Raw genomic sequence first — 25,856 nt, 5'->3', positions numbered from 1 at the left:
TGTGACTTTATTTGGAGGTCTACTCTCACATTCACACAGTGATGAAAGAAAAAAGCGCATAAAAGAGGTAGAAGATGAGATGGAAATATTGCAACTGTCGTTAGAAAAACGGAGGAGGAGGAGGAGGAGGAGGAGGAGGAGGAGGAGGCAAAGTGGAGGGGAGAATGACTCTGAGTGGCAAATCCTGGCCGCAGGATTTACAAGACAGAAGAGGCAACAGGATGGATTTGTATGAATATTGCATGATTTGAACACAGGAAATAGCTGAGTGGATGGTGCGGTAAGGTCATGGCCCTGTAGAGGTCTCCTTATGGGTGATCTACAGTGGGGGATGCAGCCAGCAGCAAAGCAGTCAAGAGCAGCTAGTTATTACTTCAGCTTTTAACCTCCCTTCTTTCAAGTTTCATCAGTCCAAATCTGTCTAAAGCTCATTATAAATCCAAACACAATTGGACAATGAATTGCCTAATACACTCACAAAAAACACACGATTTACAGCATGGAAAAATATGTGCGCAAAATGGAACAAAAATGTTTAAAAAAAAAAAAAAAATGGCGAGGGCAAACACACTGAAGCTGAGATTCAATATTTACAATAAACAATCATCCTGGATGAAACATTCAGCACAAAGTGAGCGCGCCTTCGCCAGGAGCGCCGTGCAAAATAGAGCCTCTCTTAGTAAAATACATTTTCTCTACATCTAATTGCAGCAAATATATGGCTCAGACTAGAATATGAGTTCTTTTGGATCCTATTACAACCTAGTTGTTAATTACAGGAGCAATATCAGTAATTGTGTCTGTATTTTAAAAGCGTGTGCAGGCGTGCTCATGTAGAATAGCCCTGTTTAACCAATAAATCTTTGTGTATAATTCCAACAATGGCTTTCAGTTCACAGTTAACTAGGAACCGTAACAGATAAAAGAATTTTTAAAAAAAATGAAAGCACGAATGAAAAGATGATCAAAACTCATAGTTATGAGGACAGGCAGTCTTTATTGGAAACAGGGGGTGGGAGAATACAAAAAACCAAAATAATAATAACAATAATAATAAAAACAGAAAGAGAGACAGATGGGAGGGGAAGGGGTGGGGGAGGAGGGGGTCGGGCAGAGGGGAGAGACGGGCAGAGATGGGGGGTTTGATGGGGGGTTGATGGGGGGCAGTCAGGGTGAGGAGGAGGGGTGGTGAGTGTGTGTATGTGTGTGTATGTGTGTGTGTGTCTGTTTGTATGTCTGCATATGTTGTGTCTTGTCTGCAGGTGTGTCCATGTGGCAGAAGTTAGGAGGAATTGAAAGAGCTCTTACACTCTGCCTTTATGGCCCCACAGTTAATGGGGACAAAGGGCCGGCGCGCAGCACGGCGCAGCCTGATGATGTCACGGCACATGTGCCGGGCCAGCTTGGTGAGGCGGGTAGCCTGCAGCAGGAAAGCCTGCTTGGTCTTCATGGAGGACTTGGGGCTGCCGCTGTTTCGCATCGGAACCATGTGGTTGGACTGGCGAGGACCGTGACTCCGTGAACGAGACTCCTAGTGAGAAAGGACAGGCAGAGGGAAAAAAAAGGCCACTGAATAGTTGTCCTGTTGACAGCTGATGAAAAGACATTTAGATGCTTTTTCAAGTCCCACTTCAATCCCACACTATTTTCTGTTCCATTAGCCTTCATGTCACAGCTGACAGTGCAGTTAAAGCCGACTGACTGCAGAAGCTGTAGTTTTTGAACGTTAAAGGGCACATATTATGCAAATTTCCAGGTCTATAATTATATTCTGGGGCTCTACTGGAATATCTTTGCAGGATTTACAGTTCAAAAAACTCATTATTAATCTTATATTGGCCCTTTATGCAGCCCCTCAGTTCATTCTCTGTCTGAAACAGGCCGTTTTAGCTCCTGTCTCTTTAAGGCCCTCTCCTGATGAACCCACTCTATTCTGATTGATTGTCTTGACCAACTTCTGGTGGCTCCAGAGGCTACATAAACAAACAACAGTAGTAGTTCACCCCTTGTTCTTTACTTGAATTGGAAACTTTTCAAACACATCTGTATTGTTAGCCTAAATCCGATCTGAAATATGCGAGTGGACAACGCAAAAACCACATCGAAAAACCTTAGCAACAAAGACTACAGAACAGACGGCATCATCAAGTCCTGGCTTTCAACTTGAAGGGAGTATTTTACAAACTGCATGTTCACCTCATGCTTTGGATCTTTGACCACGTTTAACATCTGACATTTTAAACAATATAAAAACAGAAAATCACAAAAGCAATTAAAATGCTTTTAAAATGTTTTTAAAAATGTACACTTATACTACTTGTTGTATAAATATAATACATTTTTTTATTGAAGTACAGAAGTTAACAGCTGTTTGTATCAACCAAATACCACTACCACCTCACACACACAAAAAAACCCAAAAAACCCTACATTCATGAAGGTTATAAAGTTCAGTTTTTGTTACAACAGTTTTACAGATGTACTGATTCAACATGGTCATTTTTGGAGGCAGCAGTTTGCAGTGTTGCTGAACTATATTGAATTATACTGAGAGATGATACAAATACTTTGTCTGCACCATTTATGTAAATGAAGGTAACTACAGTCTCCAAATGACTATGAAGTTGAATCAACACCTCCCTGAAAGAGTTTCAACAAAAACTGAACATTACAACTTTTATGATGGTGTGGTGGTGGTAGTATTGGGCTGCTGTATTAGACTGAACTGGATAAACTGGTAGTTTAGTGAACATTGTGAAATGGAGGCTAGTGGAGCAGAAGCTCGCTACAATCAACCACCTGTGAAGTAAAAGCACAGGTATAATTAATAACTTCAATAAAGGCTCCACTCTATTTATATCAGCCAATTCCAGGGTTCTGGTGCTGTCACGTGAAAAGGGTCTATCTTGCCCAGAAACAAGGGGGGACTTTGGGTCTATGTAAAGAAAAAATGTAGATGGATCTCTAGAAATAAATAAAACATGGCATATTTATTTGTATTATTGCCTTTAAAATATTATATGCCAATCTTCTTTACTATAGCATGTTGAAATTTACATTACAATTCACTGTACATCAGCATAATAAACAATAACGTGTTACAATTGATGTAAAGGATCAATTTTCTTATTCAACTACCAGCTGAGGACATTTAGACACAAGTTCTCTTTGCTAGTCAGAAAAAAATAGAGTCCACAAAGTAAAAGTGGACTGTTTGTTGTTTATTAAGAGCTAATATGTGAAATACACTGTGTGATGTGTTGAGCTCACTGAATAATTGATGTTGACAGCTCAAAACATCACTGACGTACTTGTAGACATTCCAGTTTAAAAGACCTGCAGTGTGCAGATTCTGATATTGTTTAATGCTTTAGTCTTCTGTACAGCATCTTTATAATTTGGGGGGGCATTTATTAAAATGAATATAAGATTGTTTTAACTGGTAAACATGTTTTTTGCATCTGCAGACACCCTGATTTCATCACATATACCCTCCGCTACACCCCGTGTGTTTCAGGCCTTCTGACTGAGCTTACATTGGCTGCCGGACTGGGGGAGGTCCTCTCCTCTGGGCCCTCTGCTCTGCTTGGCATCTTCAGGCCGCCGTACTTCTTCCAGTACATCCAGCAGGAAACGCACAGGCGGCACTGCATGTTCGGAGGCCCCCATGAGTACCACTGGGCCGACTGCATGGCTGTTAATGTAGGAAATTGGTTAGAGACATCACAGAGGAAAACTGATCAAAAGACTATCAAGCACATCTATCTCACTTCACCTGTCTCTAGTCTCTTCCTAAATGATTTCATCAATGTCCATAAATGATTTTATCAATGTGCATAAGAGAGACACAGTGAAGGCCTGCTATCAGCTGATGAGATTAGTGCCTTTAGTGATTTAAACATCTGAGGAAACTCTGCCTGCACGAGATGTATCGGTAAAAGAGAACATGAGTATATAATAGGATTGGGTATCGTTTGGATTTTGATGATTTTTACTCTACTAATCAATTCTGTGTCTTATCAAATCCTGATCCCTATCCCTAATAGATGGTCAAACTAAAGGGAGATACTGATCCCTGCTTTAGTAACAACTGTCAAGATAAACAGCAACCTTTAGCTGGCTAACACTGAATTTCTTCCACTTTTCTAAATTTCCCACAAATTCACTGGCCCTGTGATTTAGTTTCACACGTGCTGTGCAGGCAGGCACACACACACACACACACACACACACACACACACACACACACACACACACACACACACAACAAACAAAACTCACTATAGCAGCTCTCGCAGGCTCTGCCACCGCCCGCTGCATGGTAAGCCCCTGGGCCTGCTCCGTTCACTGTCGCCATCTTGCCATTGGTCATTGAGATCTGGTTGGGGTTGGGCTTATTACTGTCAGAGAGAAGAAGAGGAAGAAGATTTAAGAAACAGACCAACGCTGCAGCTGCTTCCTACGGCGCTTTAAATCAAAACCTATTAATTATGCATTAATATTACCATCTTGCAGCCACAGGTACATAAATAACACTGACGTCTACATGTGAATATAGAAATGTGAAAACAAGTCACTCACTATGTGGGGATATAAACCTGCTTCAGTTTGCTCTCTGCCTCCGCTGCCTTCAGTCTCTTCTGCTCAGAGAGGAAAAACACAGCAGATCAATTCATTAATAAGAAATCAACAGTTGTCTTTGATAAAAATGCTCTCAGACAGTTCGACACCTTTCAGAGTTGACACTGACAGGCGGTCTAAAAATAGGGCTGCGAGATTGGAAAGATAATCATTAAACGTGTCGATGCGTTTCAAAAAGGTGTCGTTTCCCTTCTTCTTGACGTCTGAGGGGGGGGGGGGGGGGGGGGGGGGGGGGGGGGTTCTCCACTGAGAAGCTGATTTATATTTCATCACATGAGAAATGGTTGGGCGAGAAACGTTAACCCCTACTAGGAAACCGGGTTGTGTTGACTTTATTGTCCCTTCAAGCGAAATCAGCTTTGCAGCAGTTAATAAAATACAACAAAAAACAAAGAAAACAAAGACAGAAATACATAAAATATATACACATAGAAATCACAAAAAAACAACAACACAAAAATAAATCAACACCCTCAAGGCAGACAAACATTTTGTCCAAGTACAAAGGAAATTTTCTATCTGTTTCTTTTTATTTTAGGCAGCTTTAAAGGTACCCTGTGGAGTTTTTACTCAATTGTAGCACAATGGAGCAACATTTGTATGAGGGGAGGGAGGAGGGGGACTTGTTTTGTTTGTTCTTGTTGATATAAACAATGCAGGTTTTAAAGTGTAAAAGAAAAAAAAAACTGATTTGTTAATGTTTTACGAGGTCAGTTTCAAGGATGCACTCAGTGTGTTTTAGTAGGAAACACTATATGTAAACAGAAACTTTGTTTACAAGAAAACTCCACAGGGCACCTTTAATGCTTGGACTCAAAAAGGTACAAACTGGAAATTGTCCTTGAAAGACTACTTCCCATCACGGGAGAAAGCTATTTCAAGATGTTGTTGTTTTGAAAATACTGAATTAAGTCTCACCTGTTGCACATATCTGTCTGTGGTCTTCCACATGTAGTAGTACTCTATGATACTGGTCAGAGACTTCCATGGCAGCTTCACAAAAGGGAAAAAATAAAAGAAGTGTGGAGGCAGAGGGGGGAGAGAGAGAGAGAGAGAGAGAGAGAGAGAGACAGACAGAGAGCAAATTAATGATATTAATATCTCATGTTCTTGCCATCTGGGTGCGAAAGCCTTCATGTATATTTATGAGCAAGAGGCATCGTGACCACATAAGGCTGAAAGCTACCGGCTTTACTTGATTCTGAGTCCCAGACGGAAAACACACACTCTCGCACGCACACACACACACAGACTCGCACATTTTAATAATTATTCATGAGCACCTGGTGCCACTGAATAGACCCATATCCTGCCTTTATTGTAGAGTATAGGTACAAGGTGGGAAGGAAAGTTCAATAAAATCAAATAGTCACCGTCTTTAGGCTTGACAGGTGGCTGCTAAAATTAGTAATTTCATCCTTCACAGAACAGCGACTATGGCCAGCTTGAATTCGTGGCGATTACAGTGGATTCCCATTGTGACAAGTTTTCACTGAGGGGGGAAAGAAGTGTCGAAATGTCCATAAAAACTTTTCAAAATCACTCCTGCAGCATAATCGAACTTCTCCACTGTCAATTTGTCATGCTGAGTAAATTTTTAAAAGGTGGTATTCTTCACGACAATCCATCTAAAACACACGGCTTCTATTTGTGGCTTTTTTGGTAGATTACATTTGCTGAAGTTTATCACCAGCAGCTTAAATGTGTGAGATATTTTTTGACTGGCAAGTAAGGGCTGCAACTCACGGTTGTCGATCATCTTCTTGATTAACTGAGTGATCGTTTGGTCTATAAAATGTCAGAAAATGCTGGAAAATGTTGATCAATGTTTCCCAAAGAACAAGATGCAAGCTTAAATGTCTTGTTTTGTCCCAACAAATAGTCCACAACCCAAAGATATTCTGTTTATTACCATAGAGAGTTTTAAAATGACTTAAATGACTAATCGATGATCAAAATAGTTGGTGAGTCATTTTCCATCTAACTATACATTGACTAATCGACTGCAGCTCTAATGCAACTGGGCGGCAGTCAAGAGGATTATGATGGAGGAGTGATTTGAGGATGTTTTCATACCTTCTTCCCCGACATGAAACCTGGTCACTCTTGGAGTGCATTATGACAGACATGATCTCATACTACTCACGTTAAACTGTCACCTCTCAAGCCTTTAAAAGACAGACTTTAATCAGATATTACACTTTCTCAACCAAGGACGAACAGGATGTTGAGAAGTGTAGCTAGCGTGTTTTTCCTGTTCTTCTTGTCTCAACTTCTCATGAAGACAAACAAAGAGCCTTTTTATTCTAGCAGTTTTGGAGTCCAGGGGAAAAGATACAAAGCCACATGTTTGGCTAACTGAGCTAACCTATAACTTGTTAATTTGCAGGGCAGAATCGTGACAATAACGCAAAATATAACACTGAAAGACACCTTGTAAAATAGTAAAAATTACAAAATAAAACATTAAAAAAAGTAGCACAAGCCGTAGCGCGAGCGCAGTGTGGAGCACACTTACAAAGTCTTGTCGGATGTCGTTGAAGTCTTTTCCGTATTTCTCTAACGCCTCTTCAAACATGGCAGCTTCCGAGGCGCTCCACTCCTCCATCTCATCCCTGCAGAGCACTGGGCCGCCCGCTGGGACCAGCACGCTCAGCGCGCTGGACAGGTCGTAATTATGACGATGCAGCGTGTCCATCGCATGGAACTGCAACCGACGGACACAGAAATAGTTGAGAATCTTATTGTCTCGCTGTCTGTCGGCAGGGTGAGCGTGTGTGCGCGTTTTGAGTCCAAACTCACCAGTGTGATATCTCGTGAGGCTGCGGCTGCACTCATGTGTAAACTTGGCTGTCTAACTGAGCTGCTGCAGTCCAGCGCCCGGGCAAAGGTCCCAACCGCCCTGAAAAAGTTCACACAAACATAAACATAAATACAGAATATATGGAAAAATTAACAGTAAGATTCAGGCACCACGTTCATACATTGTAGTCAGTAGGGCTCATTGTTATTGTTAAATGTTCTGTTTGTCCAAAGACGTAGTAAATGCAAATTAGTTGATCACACATTAAACACAATAAACAGTTCAACTAAAAAGTATTTGAACTGATTTAAACATTTTTTGTTTTATTCATTTTCTATGTAAGAATTCTTTATATCCAAAACACACAGTGATAAATCCTCAAATATTTTTGAAGAATAAAAAATGTCCGAAGCACAAAAAGGGGGGTTGACACACCCAAATTAATTATTTCACCAAGTGTCTTTTGGTTAAGTGTGATATTTCTAACTTTTTAACTGTTATCCCTCAAATAATAATAATGTGCATTTATTGCTTTTGCAACCATATTTTACATTATCACACACACAAACAAAGCAAAACAATGAACGAGCTGTTAACTTCACAGCAGTGAAGGGTCATAACGTTTCAATACTAAAAACTGTTCCATCTGTTTGAAGTTGTAGATCAGAGGACTTAAGTCCATAACAGTATCATGTGACACTATTTGGTTAATTAAATGTCTGGAGGTTGTCAATACAAGGGTCAGAGGTTAAAGAGTTAGGCTTACCGTGCCACCACTAGGAATTGGTCTATCTGTTTGTTGGTGAGTGGACACTCTGGATCCCACAGCTTCTCTTCTAGCTTGGACTGGTCCCTGTCATCTGCTTCACCTGCAGGAAAAACACACAGACAGAACGGCAGCTTGAACACAAGGTGAAGAAATCTGTCTTCTATAATCTCTAATCCCCAGTTAATTAGCAGGATGTAGAATGAACTACACTTAAGATGGTTTGTAGCTCCGACTTCTGTGAGTCTAATATGCAGATTTTTTTTGTTTTTAAATATAACATATGTAAACACTTTGCTAACACAACTGATTTTCAGCCTTTCAGCTAAGAAATGCTTTCTGCAGGCAAGCTGCAAAAGGAAAATCCCCCAAATTTTTACAGCTTTTATTTACATTAGCGAGAAAAAAAAAAATCTAACTCTCCACTCAAGTTATGAGGTTGTTATTTCCCAAAGTAATTTTTTTTTTTCAATTTCTGGACTATTGACTCCAGTTACCAATAATACTTGACCCTGAGATGGAAGATTAACAGAATCCTTCAAGCTGTATGTGTGAAAGAGGCTTAAAATCAGGTCACGGGACAATATCATTCATTGTTCGTGTTATACCGAGTGTTATACACCCTCTGAACCAGGGGTGTCAACCATTTAACAACTGATTTACTGATCACTAACTGGGACAAAATGCCACTGTACCCTATATTATTAAGAGTTTAACCTGCATATTATCACCACTCCATAAAATAACCTTTTCCTGCCGCGACCCTTTGAGACCAAATACACTTCAGAGCTGTGAATAATGAAGCTAGAGAAGGAAAAAAAAAAAACGCTTTGACACAGATATTAATGTGTCGTGTGCAGTTCTGACCCTCTTGTAGCATTTCAGGTACGTCTGCCTGAAAGCGCGGTCCCACTCTGATCTCTCCTTTGTCGGCCAGCAGGGTCTTCTGTGTCGGGTCGTACACCAGCGAGTAGAAGAAGGTATCCTGAAGAAAACAACATAACAGTTACCAAAACTAAGAGCGAGCCTCCACATATGTTTAGGGTGCTTTTACACCTGTAGTTCAGTTCACTCGGTCTCAACAGAGGAAATAAATTACACATCGTTGCCTTTTAGTTCTGGCGACTGGCGGCCAGCATCATCACATCATTGACCCACGTGGGGGAAATCTAATTCTGGTGACTGACAGCAGGTCATGCTGCACTTTTCTATGCCTCATTTGTTTATTTATCTTGTCTGGAGTCACAAAGAGCTCATAAATAAATAACTGATTATGAGCAATATTAGTCTAGATTGCAAGTCAACTTAGTTTTATGAAGGACGACCAGCTAAGTATCTGTGTTTCTCCGTGGTACTCGGCGATGTTACAGAGACAAATAGATTTATGATATATCAGATTATTATGTTAGGAAAAATATTTGCTTTTAAAGCTGCTGGAGTGGACTCCTTGAGCATCAATCAATTTAAAAGGTTTATTAAATATTCTGGAAGGATATATTGCAAACAGGAATAATATTAAAAACATCTGGAAAGGTGGGAGACGTTTATTGAAGCTGACAGCTGGTAAGAATTTTTACTAAACTGGGAAGATACCAAAACAAATATATCAAATTTATGTAACTGTTTTTCACATTTAATAGTGAGATTGATTTGTGTATATGTAGTAGGAGCTAATGTTTCCTTTTTCTATTTGTTAATGTTTTGTTGCCTACTTAGGTTGTTAGGCCCGATGATAAGTGTCAACGATAGGGATGTATAGATGTGATGTTGTATTTTGGTTTGTTTTGATGTTTTCTGTTGTTTTGTTTGTCTTTTATTAACTGTTTTTATCATTTAATTTAAAAAAAAAAAAAAAGAACGGGGAAAAATAGGGGTTTTTTGTCGTATTCACAAACTTTTTAGTGATGAATTAAAAATACAAAGAGTATGAAACAAGTACAACACACCCGTTTCAACTGCTTTTCACTTGACAGTTAATGTTGGAAAATCCCTTTACTGGCATGCTGACATGTTTACACATTACCATGGTTACAATTTGCATAAATCTATCATATAATGTAGCTTATACAGATCTTTTTCTTTATATTTAGTGGCCATAAGATGGATTTAATAGCAGTTTAGCTGTTGAATTCATACGTCCTGTAGTTGGGTCTGTTTTCACACCACACGTGAATCGCACCGGAGTCGGTTAGTTTGCCGTTTTTTTAGTCGATGCCAGGGTTCAAACCGACAGCTTTTACACCTGCCTGAACCAACTGAACTAAGGCTGAGTATTGATTCGGATTTCTCAACTCAATTACGATTCACAAGGATTCAATATTGATTCGTTTAGGGATATTTCAGTTATAATACCAATTTTTTTGGATATGAAAGAGATTCTCAGAGAACTAATGCTGTAAATTGTACTAGGAAGCCTCTACCTGGTGCATTATTAAAAATATGAAGGTTTACAGTAAGAATTGACCCCAAAGCAGTTATGTTAATGTACTTCTTATTTAACATGAATACACTGCAGCAGTCACACAATAAAGTGCAACTCTACAGACTCTACAGTCACTGAGTACTGAGTGACCCGATAAGTGCTTTCTGTAGTGCAGGGTATAAACAACAACTTTTAAATCAAATCGCCAGGCAGTCAGTGTAAATATGGTTGCTACAAACAAACCGACTATAACGTAAACATCACTAATACCTCCGGAAAACATACACTTTGCTCTGATTATTTCACAAAGCTTCTGCGCAACAAGCTTGGCGGTGCTCCCGCCATGTTCAACAAGATCTGGCCGCTAGATCTCATTGTGTGAAATCTCATGACCAGATCTTGTTGAACATGGTGGGAGCTGCTCCACTGAAGCACGGATGTATAAAGAGAACTGGATACAGCGTCAGAGATGGGGCCCCATTCATTCCTATGAAAGTTGCTCAGTGGTGCATGAAACCAAAAAAGTTTAACTTCGTCCGCATTGCTTCCGTTTCTGTGGGCCCCATAGAACAAGCACACTAGTGACTTTTGCCGACTGAGCCTGCTACTTCCGGTTTATCCCTCCGGCTACCTTGAACGGAGAGAAAACAATTCGATCGTGCTGCTTTTTCTAGACTTTCGAAATGTGATTGTACTGAACGGATCAATGGATTTCACGGGGGTTGTGATGCTCAAAAAAAATGTATCCGCTGATTTACAGACGTCTCTTTCATAATTTAAGTTTATGGGGAAAAACGGGAAAAAGTCTCTTTGGGGTCAACAGCATCACATGACGTTGTAATAACACGGTTTGGCCGTTATGTCAAATTGGCTTCACTGAAGTCAGATGTCTGGACTCATTTTGGATTTAAAATTCACAGGAAAAGATGTATAAATTAAAGATTGATCTTGGATTTTATGAATAGATATTGGAAAATGTACATGAAGATCGATTTGAATTGGAAAAACTTTTTTTTTTTTTTAAACCCAGCCCTAAACAACCCCTAACAGACAAGCTCTCCAGAGTTTGTTTAAACTGAACAGGTTATGTGTGAGGGGCTCTGGAGGTCCTACACTGGCCCTGATGTCAAACTCAGACTTTCCTTGTGTGAAATGTAATTATTAGAACTGTAAGATTACCAAGAGATTCTGGTGGGACACCTGTAATAGCTGCATGTGTATAAAAGAATAATCCTTACTGTGCTGTCAAGCCAGACAGAAATATGCTCAAATCAAAATAATAACGTTCAGAATTGCTGGGAGGTGAAGAGGACTGCTGCAACTGCTAAATCAACATTTTGCCTCCCTTGATTATGCCAGCTTTGACACAGCATGTGGTAAACCAAAAAAAACAGTCATCGTACCTCTTTGTCAAGGTATGAAAGAACAGCTTCAGTCTCATTCAATAATGCGACACTGCACTTCCCCCTGAGAAAAAGAGAAAAAGCACTATGTAAAACACTGTTACAGGAAGTGAGCAGTACTCGATTTATGTGTTCATGGCTAAATGAGTAACTATTCATGGGTACTGCCTGCAGATGATGAGCTGCAGGGCCCGGTGTGTGTGGGTGTGTGTGTGTGTGTGAGTCGTTTTACTGTACCTGATGTGTGTCGCAGGTAGACTCTCATACTGCCGGGAGAGGAAGAGCTCTCTGTGGCGAAGCTGGTGTTTCTGTTTTTCTGTTAGTTCTGTCTCTATCGGGCTCTCCTTCTCCTCTTCCAACTCCTCTGCAAAAGGGACACAAAGAGAATATATTAAAAAAGAGCCACAACATTGTGTTTAAAGGGAAAATTCACCTCTGAATATGATGATTTCTGAAAACTAGGTCACCTATGTAGTAGAAATGTGCAATTATTTTTGAAATTGGTGCCCTATGACTAGAGGAAAAGGCTGTAGATTCCCCTTACCGCTCTTAAGGGGGGAATCCTACAACAACCAGAATGCACAGCACCGCATCCTGCCCAATCAGACTGATTTGACTCTACTCAAGGTGTGTTTATAGCCAGCAGAGCGGCAAAGACTGAGGCTCGTTTTCATTTACAAAACGTTTTTTCCTCACCCGAGTCTGGATATATTATACCAGTGCGCAATGATCATAAAATAAACGGCGTGCTGGAGTCATTTATGTTGATCATTGCAAACTTACCAAGAGTTTGCACGGCTGCACGCAAGGCAGAGCTGCCAATAGACAGTCAAAACACCACCCGAGTCTGCTGTCTCTATTTGAAGTTGTCTTGGAAAACGATTGTGGATGACAGTGTGAAGAAACGGCGACCAAACACTTCTACGTATTTTTGAAGACGAGGACACCAGATTGTGCTCGAGCTGGATGCAGCCGCATAAATTAACTTGCAGGTAACTTAAAATAGCTGCTGTTTTGTATTCAGAGTTAAAGTCTAATATACTATTCAGTCAGGTTTACCAAAGCAACGCAAAGTTCGTTGAAGCATCGCCGCTGTAACAGAGCTCCAGTGGTGGTAGCTTCCTCCTTCACACTGTTGTTGTCTGATTCCACAGCACTATATTCAGCCTCATCAGTTGTAATAGTGGCACCACATCTCTGCTCTGACATTATATTGTAAAGCTAGTTGTTTGTTTGTGTTAGGAATCACGGAGAAACTCAGCACTGTGAAACTAGTTTTCTTCCAAATACTACTACTAAGTCAGCTTTTACCTAATCGCTAGCAGAAAAATAGTAGATGGGAGGGTTTTGGGAGACCTACATTTGACCGTCCTTGAAGGCACCACTACAGAAAATGAGGAAACATAGTTTGTAGTCTAAGACGGATTTCCAAAGTCCACGTGATGACTCATTTTGTGTCACCCGGTGAATGAGCAGGGAGCTCTGGGTGTAGGCAAAATGGAGGGAAGTTAAACATGGCTCATTTGCATATACTACCCACATTATAATGATACAGTGCTGGCTGAAAAATCGACAAAGTTTCCCTTTAGGTGTTAACAGAGGCACAGTGAAGAAAAAAAAAATACCACAAAAAAAACAACAAGAAAGTGTCTGTGAGGTGATTTGTGTGTTTTTTTTGTTTGTTTTGCTTTGGGGGATTTTTCCACCCTTGTACTGTTTGTCTTTTGTTGACATACATCTGAAGAAAAACATTACAATCACCCCACAAAATTATGTACCCTTCCTGCACATATACCTCACAACAAAAATATTTGGAGAAAAAAAAAAAAGAAAAAAAAAAAAAAAGAGGCTGTGAAAACTAAAAGTAAGACGAAAGCAGCTGTGAGTGAAGTATTTACTTCTGCACTGTTTTCCACTGAAAGATTATCACGAGTCATAAACGGTTTCAGCAAAATTCATCCATTCATCTCTCACATTTCATACGAAGCAATTATATTTCGTCACTGTCTTCAAATATAAAACAATAGGCTGGTAAAATGGCTCTCCGGGGGTTTTGCAATCACAAACTATTGCTGCCATCCATTAAAGACGCCCAAGCTATTATGTCCAGGACTATTACTAGAAATGTAATTTTAAGAACAGAGTGTTCATCCATAAATACTGGATTAGCTGGTGTGCTGCGGATGAGTCAGCACACAACATCAGGCAGCGGATAAACACATTAAATCACTGTTACACATCATAATGTGCAGTGTAGGCATATACTTAAATAGATAAATAGATTATCTGCAATAGGCACCTTTCTATTATTATTACATGTGTTGTTTTCAGTAGCTTCTATTAGCACTTGTACAGCTTCTGATCCCTCTTAGAAAGTCCTACACGACCCCAGATTCTCCATTTCTACTCCCAGTGGATCACGATTTAGCTGCACTGAGGCATGACAGGCTGTGACTAAGGCTGCAATTAACAATTATATTAATTACTGATTAATCTAATGATCATTTTCTCAAATCAGTCGTCAGAAAATGGTGAAAAATGTCGATCATCGTTTCTCAAATGCCGACCTAACGCAACCTAAGTTCTGGTTTTGTCCCGACCAACAGTCAACAATCCAAAGATATTAAGTTAACTATCACAGAGGACTAAAGAAACCAGAAAATATTCACATTTAAAAAGCTGGAACGAGAGAATTTTAACATTTTTTCTTAAAAAAAAAAAAAAAGACTCAATACGAATTATTTAATGTGAAAATAGTTGGCGATAAATTTTCAGTCGTGTGACTAATCTAGCTCTAGCTCTGACCACATCACAGCAGGGACAGTCAGACCTAAACCTTTTACACCAGGATATAGTCGAAACAAACTAGGCCGCGCAGACGAGTATATAGACAATAACAGCTGTCGGTCACACTCAGGGTGAGCCTCGAAGGCATTCGTGACGTTGCAGCCATTTGCACACATTAACAGTGACAGAAGTAGTTGTGTGAGGAAGAGAGAGAGAGAAGTTGAAATCAATACTCTCTACCCTCTGCACACCTGATCAATCGCAGCGTGAAGTGGCCGTGCTCGATAGGTTTTTCTAAAAGTTACAACAAAAACTGACAGATGCAACCCCGTTCAAACACTGGATGAGTGAAGGAGGGGTGGGGGGGGGTTGAGATGCTGTTCAACCCTCAGACAAGCACTTCAGTTGAAGCGTACTGATCCCCTGACAGTCCACTTAACCGACCTGCGTCTCTGGTTGGTTCAACATTTCTAGAAGAAGTCTCTCTTTGTTCAGCTTTCAGTTCTTGTGTCGCTTCTATATAACATAACGTCTCTACTGTATGTTCCTGTTCCTACTTTAATCTAAAAGAAAAGCAGCACCGCCGTTTTCTCGTTCTCGTTTCTCGCCTCTCTCTGATGTATCACCGCTCTTGACTGCTTTGTAAAGACACAGCTGACGCAAAATGAAAATATTCTGCTGCTGATTCGTTTTAAAAGCTTTCCATCTTGCAAACCACTGGAGGGCTTTCGTTGTGAGGCATTACAGGAAGTGTAGCATGTGAGGTTAGCGACTGGTTGCTAAACTTCTAGGTCAACACAGCAGGATATGGACATCTCTCAGGATTTTTTTTGAGTCAATTTCATAAATGTATTTAGTCAGGTTGCAACCTCACTGCTTGATGCCGCTGAATCCTACACACTGGTCCTTTAACTCTGTTTAGCCTCAGCCGTTGTTTAATCTTGGTCTGTAAAGATTAATCAACACGATAGACAAAACAGATGCAAATTTTGCTGACGGGCCTGCAGAATCACTCCACCGAGGGAACCGGTGCTCCCTACTGAAATCTGTAGGAAAACCAATAAACTTTCAGAACAACACATCAATATTTTTCAGTCTCAACCTATAAATCTGTAGGTTTGGTATGAAGTAAAGCTATGAGTTTTTGTTTTTCCCCCCCTGAACTAATCTGAGCCATAAATTATGCGAATTCTTTTTTTTACTGTGTGGTAGGGAGTGTTGCATTTTATTGTTGTTTCTGTCTCTTCTGCTGACCAGCTGGTAGACTCCAAATAGCTTGTGGAATTGGCACAGTATCGCCATCGATGCATATGTCCCTGCATATTGTACGTTCTTAGATGTTTGTGAACATAAAACAACTTAACCTTGAGCACAGACTCAGGCCAAATAAGCAAACAAACAGAAAGGACTGTATTTAGACCCACAATTCATTCCTGTCTTTCCTGTCAGTCCTGTGTTGCAGTCATGTAGACTTAGGCTGCATTCAGACCAAATACGGCAATGCGTCAAAAAAAAAGCAGCAGCCCTCACATTCATTTGAATGTGGGCAGTGGGTTTTATGGTTGCTCAGAACTGGTTCATACGACATGTATTCCAACCACGTCGGAAATCAAATGTGTTCATAGTTGTTCTGAGCAGCTTCACTGAAAGGTGAAGTGAAAAACCGACTGTCACGGAGAGCGAAGGGAGACGTGATATCGTTTAAACGCTGGGATAACGGCGCGGATTTGCAGACTGTCTCTCCTGGAAGGCAGAAATAACGTTTGTCATTCATGACAGTAATAGTTGTGTGAAATGAAAAAAAAAAAACTACTGTAATCTAGAAGAAAGCAGTAGAACTGTTTTCTTATCGGCTCTCTGATGTATCACAGCTCTGACTGCTGTGCAAAGATACAACTAACGCAAAATGAAAAAATTTTCTGCTGCTGAATCATTTTAAAAGCTTTCCACCTGCAAACTATTTGAAGGCTTTCATTGTGAGGCATTACAGGAAGTGTAGCTGCATTTGTCATTGAAGTTAGCGACTGACTTCTAGGTCTACACAGCGAGATATGGACATTTTTCAGGATTTTGTTAGTGGATGAGTAAATCTATGTTCTCAGATACTGTGTAGAAATGGTAAAAGAGAAGGCAGCCACAGTGAACAGACTGTTGAGTTTTTCTAAATCTAATTTTTGGATGCTTTGAACGCCACAAACAAAATTATGTTCTACTCCGTTATCCCTCACGGAGTCATTAGTCCATGGGGAGGAAGCAGCACAGTGGCAAACACTTTAAAAACTGTCTAGACGTCAATGAGGGTTTAGCAGAACCCGTTAAAGGACCGGTATGTAAGATTTAAGGGCATCCATTGGCAGAAATATTGGCAAAAATCAGACCGATGCATGAAAAAACGGTGGCCCTCTCTGTCATTTTAACGGGGACTACTGTGCAATTTATGGTCGTTCAGAACTGGTTCTTACGACGTGTAGTCCGACTACGTGGAACATCAAATGTGTTTATAGTTGTTCTGAGCAGCTTCACTGGAAGGTGAAGTGAAAAGCCAACCATCACAGAGAGTAGAAGGGGGACGGGGGAAGACGCGATATCGTTTAAAACGCTGGAATAACGGTGCAGATTTTCAGACGGTCTCTCCTGGAAGGCAGGCACAGTGTTTTTCATTCATGACAGAAATAGTTGTGTCATGAATGAAAAGGCAGAGTTAGAGAGAGAAGTCGAGACCGTGACTCCTTTCTCACTTCCGCACAGCTGACCTATCGCTGCATGAAAGTGGGTATGAATGTCGGCTTGTCTCGATTCTGAAAGTTACAGAAACAGCCGTGCACAGCGTTCCCTTATCCGCCGTCGGAAAGGTGCGGAGGGAGGGGAGGGGGTTAATAGTCATTTCCACCGTCCAACGAGCTTGTCTAAGGGAGGATACGGCCATCTTAAGACCCTTCCAGACATGCACCTCATTGTGTAAATGTGCAGGAAATATAACATGTTGGTCTCATGTAGAGCCGCAACGATGAGTTTATTAATTTATCAACAAAAAATTGATTGCCAACTATTTTATTCATCATATTGAGTCATTCTTTTAAGGTAAAAATGCAAACATTCTCTAGTTCCAGCCTCTTAAATGTGAATATTTTCTGGTTTCTTAAGTTCTCTGATGAAAATAAACTGAATCTCTTTGGGTTACGGACTGTTGGTCGGGACAAAACAAGACATTTAAGTTGCATCCTGGGTTTTGGGAAACCGTGATTGACATTTTTCAACATTTTCAGATGTTTTGAAGATCAAACAAGTAAACCACATAATAATCAATAATAAAAATAATCATTAGTTACAACCCTAGTCTCGTGTCTGAATAAGCGCCTGAGTCACTTGCACAAGTCACGACGGCAATCTCACTAGTTCGTAACACTTTCAACACGGCACAAATTTGAATGAAATGCAGTAAGATCACAGCAGCACAAGGTGAAACATGCACACACAGAGAGATTAAATACACTATGTAATAAATCTAAATTTCAATCATAATCTCTTATGCAAAAAGAAAGAAAAATAAGTTTAATAAACCAGGAAACACATTGAATGAGCAGATTTAAAGTTATTAAAGAGGTCAGGCTATGAAAATCTTTTTTTTTTCCCAAAAAAAAAAAACAAACACGTAGAATCACAATCCATATCTTCAGTTTTCATTCTTGCCAAATAATGAATCGACATCGAGCAAAACACTTTACAGCAACGACCTTAATGATGCAACATTTTTAATGACTGCTTAAACGGCAAATTAACTTTAATTATCCATTAGTGGCGCAGACAGAACACAAAACAGTCTTCTTCTTTGCTGTCATATCAGTCAGTCTCTCTGTACAAAATATCGAGCGAGCATTGTGACTCTTTCTATAAATGTCCTGTCATGTCTGAATGAAGCCATAAGGAACATCGACGTCCATGTCTGAGTGACAAAAAGCCTTCAAATTAACAGACAGACCGAGCGAACAATGTTACATATTCCATGTCTGAAGAAGGGCTCGTATAAAACATTCCTGATGGAAACACTAATGCTTAGTCATAACCTTCTTCAACTGGCTCCCTTGCCGTCGTCTCCTGATCTTAACCCTCCTCGCCAAGATTGTGGAATTTCTTTGGCAGAGGTTTTTACTGTCAGAAAACATCCAAAAATGTGTTTTATTGCGACCAAAAGGGCCAAATGAAACATCACAGGAAACAGGTAGAAGAAGGCTTCCCACACAGAACATTTGGTGTTGTGATAACACCACTTTCCTTCCCTTTAGGACTGAACGATTTTTTAAAAAAAGCATCTAATTGCGGTTGTTTTTGACTGATGTTGCAACGGCGATATGATCTGTGTCATTTTTACATCATTATTATTACTCATTTTCATTGAAAAACATATTAAAATGATTGTGGTGTGATTTTTTTGTGGGGATTTGTACCGAACAAAGATGTTTTCTTAAGTGTGTAGAATATGACGTGGAGGCCAGGACGTCATTTAAAATGGTATTATGACATATTTCACCTTTAACAAATATTACATCTCCTGTGATTTGAAAATTGCAGTAGTCAAATTTCGATTAATTGTTCAGCCCTACTTCCCTTCCTCCCTCTCCTCATTAAGTCACACTGACAAACCAATTCACTCCTTTCCTGGTGAAATATATATAAATATAAATATTGTCATATTTTCAAGTCACACTGGAGCACCTATTTATGTTTCAGTTGCATCATCCCCCAAAAATAGCTATGACTAAATGGTTGCACACTGGAACCATAGCTGACATGAAAAAAAAAAAAAAAATCAGCTTATTGACAGTAAATGTTACAATGTGCAGTAGCGTGCTAAGTGGAAACACTGGTGACTGACATGCAGTACAAAGCCAATAATGACAGCTGCCCTCAATGAGGATGGCCGAAAATACAACCGTACCTGAAAGCCACATAGTTTTAAAAGCAGGTGCTGAATTGGCAATTGATTATTTAGTAATTGTAAAACAATATTAAACAATTAATTAATCCTTTTAGTCAGTTATCAAGAAAAAAAGGGCAAAAATTCACTGATTCTAACTTTTCTCACGTCGTCATAAATGCATTTGAGTTAAAGATATTCACTTTAAAATGATGTAAAAGAGAGAAAAGCAGCAAACCATCACATTTATGAAGATAGAAGCAGAGCGTTTTGTCATTTTTGCTTGAAAATTAATGATTAATCAGTTATCAAAATTGCTGCCGATTAATTTTCTGTCAACCGACTACCTGATTAATTAATTGTTTCACCTCCACACTTGAGTTTAATGTGCAATAACCTCATTAACTCCTCTAAGACAACAGTGTCTGACATTTTGCCCTCTCTCTGTTTGTTATATTTTTGTCATAATCAGAAAGACATTGTGTTAAAACAATATCGAGTCTCTAAATGTACTTTTTGGAAATCTGCCTGAACCTTTTCATGTAAACACACTGAAGAACTGTCACACTGTCTGCTATCTTCTTCAAATTTGAGCCACGTATTCACTGCTATTTTGTTTTGAGCCCTACACTGCCCTTGAGTTTTACAGATAAAGGCACAGGCAGTTATTTAGACTAAAAACAATTTTTTTTTTATCTTAGGCAGACAAAATCTTTCATCCTTCTGCTCTGTTTCTGTATCACTAGAGTGTTTCTGACACTTTCACGAGAAACTTTTTCGATTTGTTTCTTTTCTGAAAAGACCTCGTTTATGCATATAGTCACTGAGAGTCAGGAGCAACAGCCATTTTAATACGTGTTAATGTGTGTCGCTCCAAAATAGGGGGTGGAGTAGAAGAGGTTAACACTCCGTTGTCTTTCACAACGTTTAATTGCATGAGAGGAAGTATGACTTTCATTCACATGTGACACTTAAACAGAGAGCTGTACGTCTGATTATGTGACAGAGCTGACCACTCACTTGCATGTTTGTCTGCCAGCTGGATGAGGCTGTGGGAGATGTCTCTCCTTCTGTAGAAACAAACCACCTTGGCCTCCACATTCCCACTGGCAGTCTGAAACAGAGAGAGAGAGAGAGAGAGAGGAGAGATCCGGGTTGACTGAAAGAGGTGGCAACAACCCCCCCCCCCCCTTTCCCTGCAGAAACCTCTAATTTCCCAAGAGACCTGCCTCCATTGTGTGCTCGTCAAGCTATGTTGCTATGACAAGCTGACCAGGGCAGCGATAGCGCTTTTGATCAGATGATTGATTGATTGTCTTGCTGTATAATTAGCCCGACAGGCTTGAAGACTCAGTATTAAATGCTGTGACTGACCGGAGAAAGAATGGATTTAAGGGTAAATGCTTTGAGAAAACTGCCTTCAACTTCTGCTGCTTTACAATTGTACAATAAGAGTGAATATTATTTAATGACAGGAGGAAGGATGTGGACGAAATAACAAGAACACCTCACAGCATAATGCAATACAAAAGCAAAAGCACCACATGCGACAGCCACAAAAAAATGTCCATCAAGGCCGATCAATCACTCTTTCTCACTCTCAACAAAAACAAACAAAAGCTTCATACAGGTGGTACTTTTGTTGTATTACACTGAATCGTGAGCAGGCAGTCTCAGCAAAAGTCTCATTATATTTTTTGATATAATGTAGCGCTTCAGTGTGTTTTTTTGTCAGGTTGATACTGACCTGATCTGACATTTTCCCACCCACATCATCTGATAATGACAAGCATTTATCGAGGTATGTCGCAACATAGGAAAAGCTTTTCTGACACTTCCATTTAAAGATAGCTGCGTGGTATTTAAAATAAAAGACTATGTTAGCTTTGGTGTGTTCTTAATTGAGATTAGTCACACACTGCTTAGAAACAAAACAGGAAATTCTACATCTGATCAAAATATTGGCAGGAAAAAAAATATCTATCAGCTGATACTCAGTCTGGCGATAAATATGTTGCATCTAGCTCCTGAAATGCTCATTACACTAATGTTCCCCGCCTACACATACACTCCAATACAAGGTTTAGCGCACTATCCACAGGTTTCCTGTGATATCAACAGCAGTTAGGAGAACCGGGGAACACCTGTCTCTTTCCATCATATTACAAACACTTTCCCGTCGCAAAATGACCAAATGTACACAAACCATCGCAAAAGGAGGGTGTTGGTGGAAGAAGGAACAGAGAGGAATCCTAGCAATTCACCCTCAGGCATAAAAAAAAAAAGGCATAAACACACACACACAAAAATGACACACAAACACCTCAATACCTTGTTGAGTTCTTCTATCCGGCGGATCAGGTAAGGGTTACTGGAGGAGTTCTCAAAAAATACATAATCTGCAACAGAAAACACAAACTGATCACTGTCATGCTGAATGATCCTGTCAAACAAAGTGAAAATAATGCAATATATTTAAATGAGTGTATATTGTGGATTTACCGCCATCATATTCACATCACACTAAAGGATGATTCAGGGAGGGGAAACAGGTTGAGTAACATATTTTAGCCTTTCCTCTCATTTATTAAAAGAGTACTCCACAGATTTTGCATCGAACTCACTTAATATTGTCAGAAAAAGCAGCAAAATTGATGGAAAAGAACCAGTTATTGTCTTTTTTTAAATCCCACACATTCTTCTTCCTTGTCAAAACCTGACATTACCCAAAATACAACTCGACCACTGACAGTTTGGTCGGAGTTGGGCGTGTTATAGTAGTAACAGCTAATGTAGCCTTGAGCAGAGATGAAGAGCGGGCTACAGAGGTCTGGTGACCTCACGTCTTCCTAACGCTACACCCACATATCCCCCCCCCCCCCCACCACCATTTTTAAAATTTCCTCATGAAGCTGCATTTGGACCCACATAAGTCTTCATACAACTCCCCCCCCCCCCCCAACACATGCAGTAGTACTTCCACAGACCTGTAAACAGACTGATGCGCAAAATTGGTGGAGTTCCCTTTTAAATACACCTTTGAACAACTACTGCTACACTGAGGCCGTCATGTGTATCTGTCTAAATGTGTAGAAATTCATGACTGTCAGCGATTGTTAGGTTTAGAAAAGAGGTTTTAAAAAAAAAAAAACAGATCTGTAGACCACTAGTGGGTAACTAACTGGATAATTGTGACAAGCAGGCACCACAGAGAATATCAGATTTCTGAGTTAAACAGGTCAAAGGCAATTATATGTGTAATGTAGGGTGTTCACATCTGAAGAGACAGTTACCACAGTTTTGATTTTGTAAGACGAAAAAAAAAAAATAGTAGACAGGGATACAGGGAAGCCATAATAGATTTTCCGCTGCCCCATTAACAAAATCCAGCATATCATGATTTCATCTAACCTGAGGGACAGAGCTTCAGTGTGATTCAAATTTGACTGAGCAGACTGTACAGTAACATTGTAAAACATCAGCCCCTGGCAAATGCTGTCTGAAATCAAATAAGATGATACATCCGCACCGAGAGCTTTATTAGGAACGCCTGTGCAATCTAACGCAAACCAACACGGCAGCTCTGCCATAAATTCTACTTTCACGAAGCACATACAGTATATTGAAAGGTGTTCCTAATATTTTGTCCACCCTATGAACATACATACATGAGGCAAAATATTAGGAACACTTTTCAATATAATGCACTCCAGTACACCACCACCACCACCCACTATAACCTCAATAATAAACATAAAGTAGAATTATCAGCTTTCTGACAATGTCAACAAAAACTGAGATTGTATAAGATTTGTCAAAGTAGAATTTGTGGCAAAACTATTGTATTAGATTGCACAGGTGTTCCTAATAAAGAGCTCAATGAGTGTATATATATATATATATATATATATATATATATATATATATATATATGTCAGACTTGTCATGGTGTGATATTCAGTTACATTCAGTGAGTGCATATAAATATTACTGTTGTCTCTGGATCCAGACTGTCATCCTCTTAATGTAATGATTGTATAAAATAATGATTCTCTCTAATTTGCCACTGTAGCAATATTTCAAAAAGACCCTTTTCATGACACATGTGTTATCATTTCAGACAGGAAAACTTGAGTGCATCTGTGAATTTTAAGTTCAACAAGTTGTGAGTAAAAGGACAGGTTCGCAGTTTTTCCAAGTCTGTCTTAAAACAACAGTCAGGTGCCCATATGAACCTGCTTACCTCCTGCTTATACTGGCTATTAAAAGATCTCCTTCAAATGCGCTTTCACTGTAAGTGATGGGGGCCAAAATCCACAGTGTGTCCACACAGTCATTTAGTGCAAAAATGCATCAACAGTCTGAGTTAGTCATATCAGTTAGATATCAGCCACATTTACAGTCTTTTTAGGATAAAATTCCCCTCTTTCTGTTTCCTCGACAGTGTTTCCCTGTTGAGCTGCGGTGGAAGTATAATAACAAAAACAGGGACTTTGGCATGGCTGAAACTTCATATTAGCTTCAGATAAACTTTTGAATACATTTTTGCACAGAATCCAAAGCTTGTGGATTTTGGCCCCCATCACTTACACTGTCAGTGCATTATAAAGGGATCTTCTAATGGTCAGTATGAACAGTAGGGATGATTATGGCAAGAAAAACACATTACAATGTTAATTTAGGCACCTGACTGTTGTTTCAAGACAGACTTTTTAAAAAGAATTGTGAACCCATTCTTTAATTTGCCATTATAGCATTAGTAGGGCAAGCAATATTTCAAACTGACTCATTTCATGACACAATTGTTATTATTTCAGACAGGAAATCTTGAATGCACCTGTGAATTTTAACTTCTATAAGTTGGGAGTTACCAAGAGCACTTGAAGGCAGCAGAAGTGCACCAGAGGTGACCATATGGACACAAACCGACAGACATTGTAACTAATCTGACACGCCAGTGATAAAAGTGTTGCCAGTAATATAATCAGGGTAAAGATGCTTATTGTTTACGTGACATGTCAGGCGTCTGTGCAATTTAGACTAATTCATGGTCCTGATAGAGATTTGAAGCCCGAGTGCGTGTTAACAGAGGTGTTCAGGTTTATCCAACGCGACGCAACGACGCCATGAACCGAGACAATAATTTGATGTTGAATTCCAGTAGACTGCTAACAAGCTAGCTAGCCAATTTGCTCATTAATTGTGCTTGTGGTGTATGTAGGTGGACTGTGCAGCAATATTCAGCATCTAATATCACCCTCCTTGTTAGATGCATTGCTCAAATACTGTAAAACGGGCGATCTGGCTGCAATAATGGTAATTAGTGAAGCCACTGCTGGTGCTAACGTTAGCTAAATAAGGACTCGTACTAATGGCTGCATGCCAGAAGAGGCAAATACAAAGGCAGCCTCAGACTGCCCGTGATAACATTTTAACAACCTTTTAAACACATGTCTGGTCGAGAGGTCCCGCGGGTTATCAGTTCGCAGTATCCCCGGTGTAATTATCCAAAAACCAAAGAGCAACAAAAGGTGCCGACAATTGAAAAATGTTTACATTGTAAGCTAACGTTAGCCGTTTAGCAAGCTGGCGGCTAGCTGCTGTGGCCGCGACAGACGCGAGGCCTGACCCATTTTGAATCCCAAATATTTAGAAATTCTCACCTTCCTGCTCCAACTTAATGCATCTCTGCTAGTGTAGCACAGCCTGTATCTCGCTATTAAATGCAGACGAACTGAAATAAGGCCACATAAACCCCCCCTGCGGGATGCAAACTGGAAGAGGTTTCTGTTTGATAAAAAAAAAGATCCACATTGACATACATACCTCCGACCCGGTACATGTTGGCCGCCATTTCTGCCCTCCCGGAGTGTTAACATAAACCATAAACTAAGAGAAATAGAATAAATTAATAAAAAACAATAAAACCCGGTTTCTTAAAACGTAAAGGTGCGATAATTTATGATCGTCGAGACTCCGGATGTGTACCCAATCTGGAGGATTTTGGCAATTCAACCCCCCCTCCTTCTATGCTTCACAGTACCCTTTACAATACAGTGAACTCACACCAGCCAAAAGAAGTCGGATCAACCCGAAAAACCACTGACTGGTGACGTCGG

General features: G+C 39.9%; 1 protein-coding gene across 2 annotated transcripts; it reads right to left on the bottom strand.

The window, feature by feature from the left end:
- Nucleotides 1-977: 977 nt before the first annotated feature.
- mta3 (metastasis associated 1 family, member 3) lies at nucleotides 978-25,842 on the bottom strand. 2 transcript variants are annotated; one of them, XM_044337906.1, is made up of 15 exons: nucleotides 25,804-25,822; nucleotides 25,564-25,626; nucleotides 22,069-22,136; nucleotides 20,758-20,851; nucleotides 12,273-12,399; nucleotides 12,036-12,099; nucleotides 9,078-9,195; nucleotides 8,211-8,313; nucleotides 7,444-7,543; nucleotides 7,160-7,348; nucleotides 5,560-5,634; nucleotides 4,582-4,640; nucleotides 4,282-4,400; nucleotides 3,537-3,694; nucleotides 978-1,531 (listed from the first exon to the last, which is right to left on the bottom strand). In XM_044337906.1, the coding sequence occupies exons 2-15, from the start codon at nucleotides 25,589-25,591 to the stop codon at nucleotides 1,283-1,285; spliced, it is 1,551 nt and encodes a 516-aa protein (XP_044193841.1). In that variant the 5' UTR covers nucleotides 25,592-25,626; nucleotides 25,804-25,822; the 3' UTR covers nucleotides 978-1,282. The 2 variants fall into 2 exon arrangements, with proteins under 2 accessions (XP_044193841.1, XP_044193842.1); XM_044337907.1 differs by having other exon boundaries at nucleotides 978-1,528; nucleotides 25,564-25,842.
- Between the last annotated feature and the right edge of the window lie 14 nt (nucleotides 25,843-25,856).

The sequence above is a fragment of the Thunnus albacares genome, chromosome 20 (genome assembly GCF_914725855.1).
Source record: "Thunnus albacares chromosome 20, fThuAlb1.1, whole genome shotgun sequence".
In the NCBI taxonomy this organism is placed as follows: domain Eukaryota; kingdom Metazoa; phylum Chordata; class Actinopteri; order Scombriformes; family Scombridae; genus Thunnus; species Thunnus albacares.
This window is presented reverse-complemented; position numbering and strand designations above follow the sequence as displayed.

Excerpts from the sequence above, each read along its gene's own strand:
- mta3 (XM_044337906.1), bottom strand. The coding sequence starts at position 25,591 with ATGGCGGCCAACATGTACCGGGTCGGAG. Across the intron at positions 12,400-20,757 it reads GCTGGCAGACAAACATGCAA|AGGAGTTGGAAGAGGAGAAG; the intron begins GTGAGTGGTCAG and ends TCCCTTTTGCAG. Across the intron at positions 4,401-4,581 it reads CAGGTTTATATCCCCACATA|TAATAAGCCCAACCCCAACC; the intron begins GTGAGTGACTTG and ends TCTCTCTGACAG.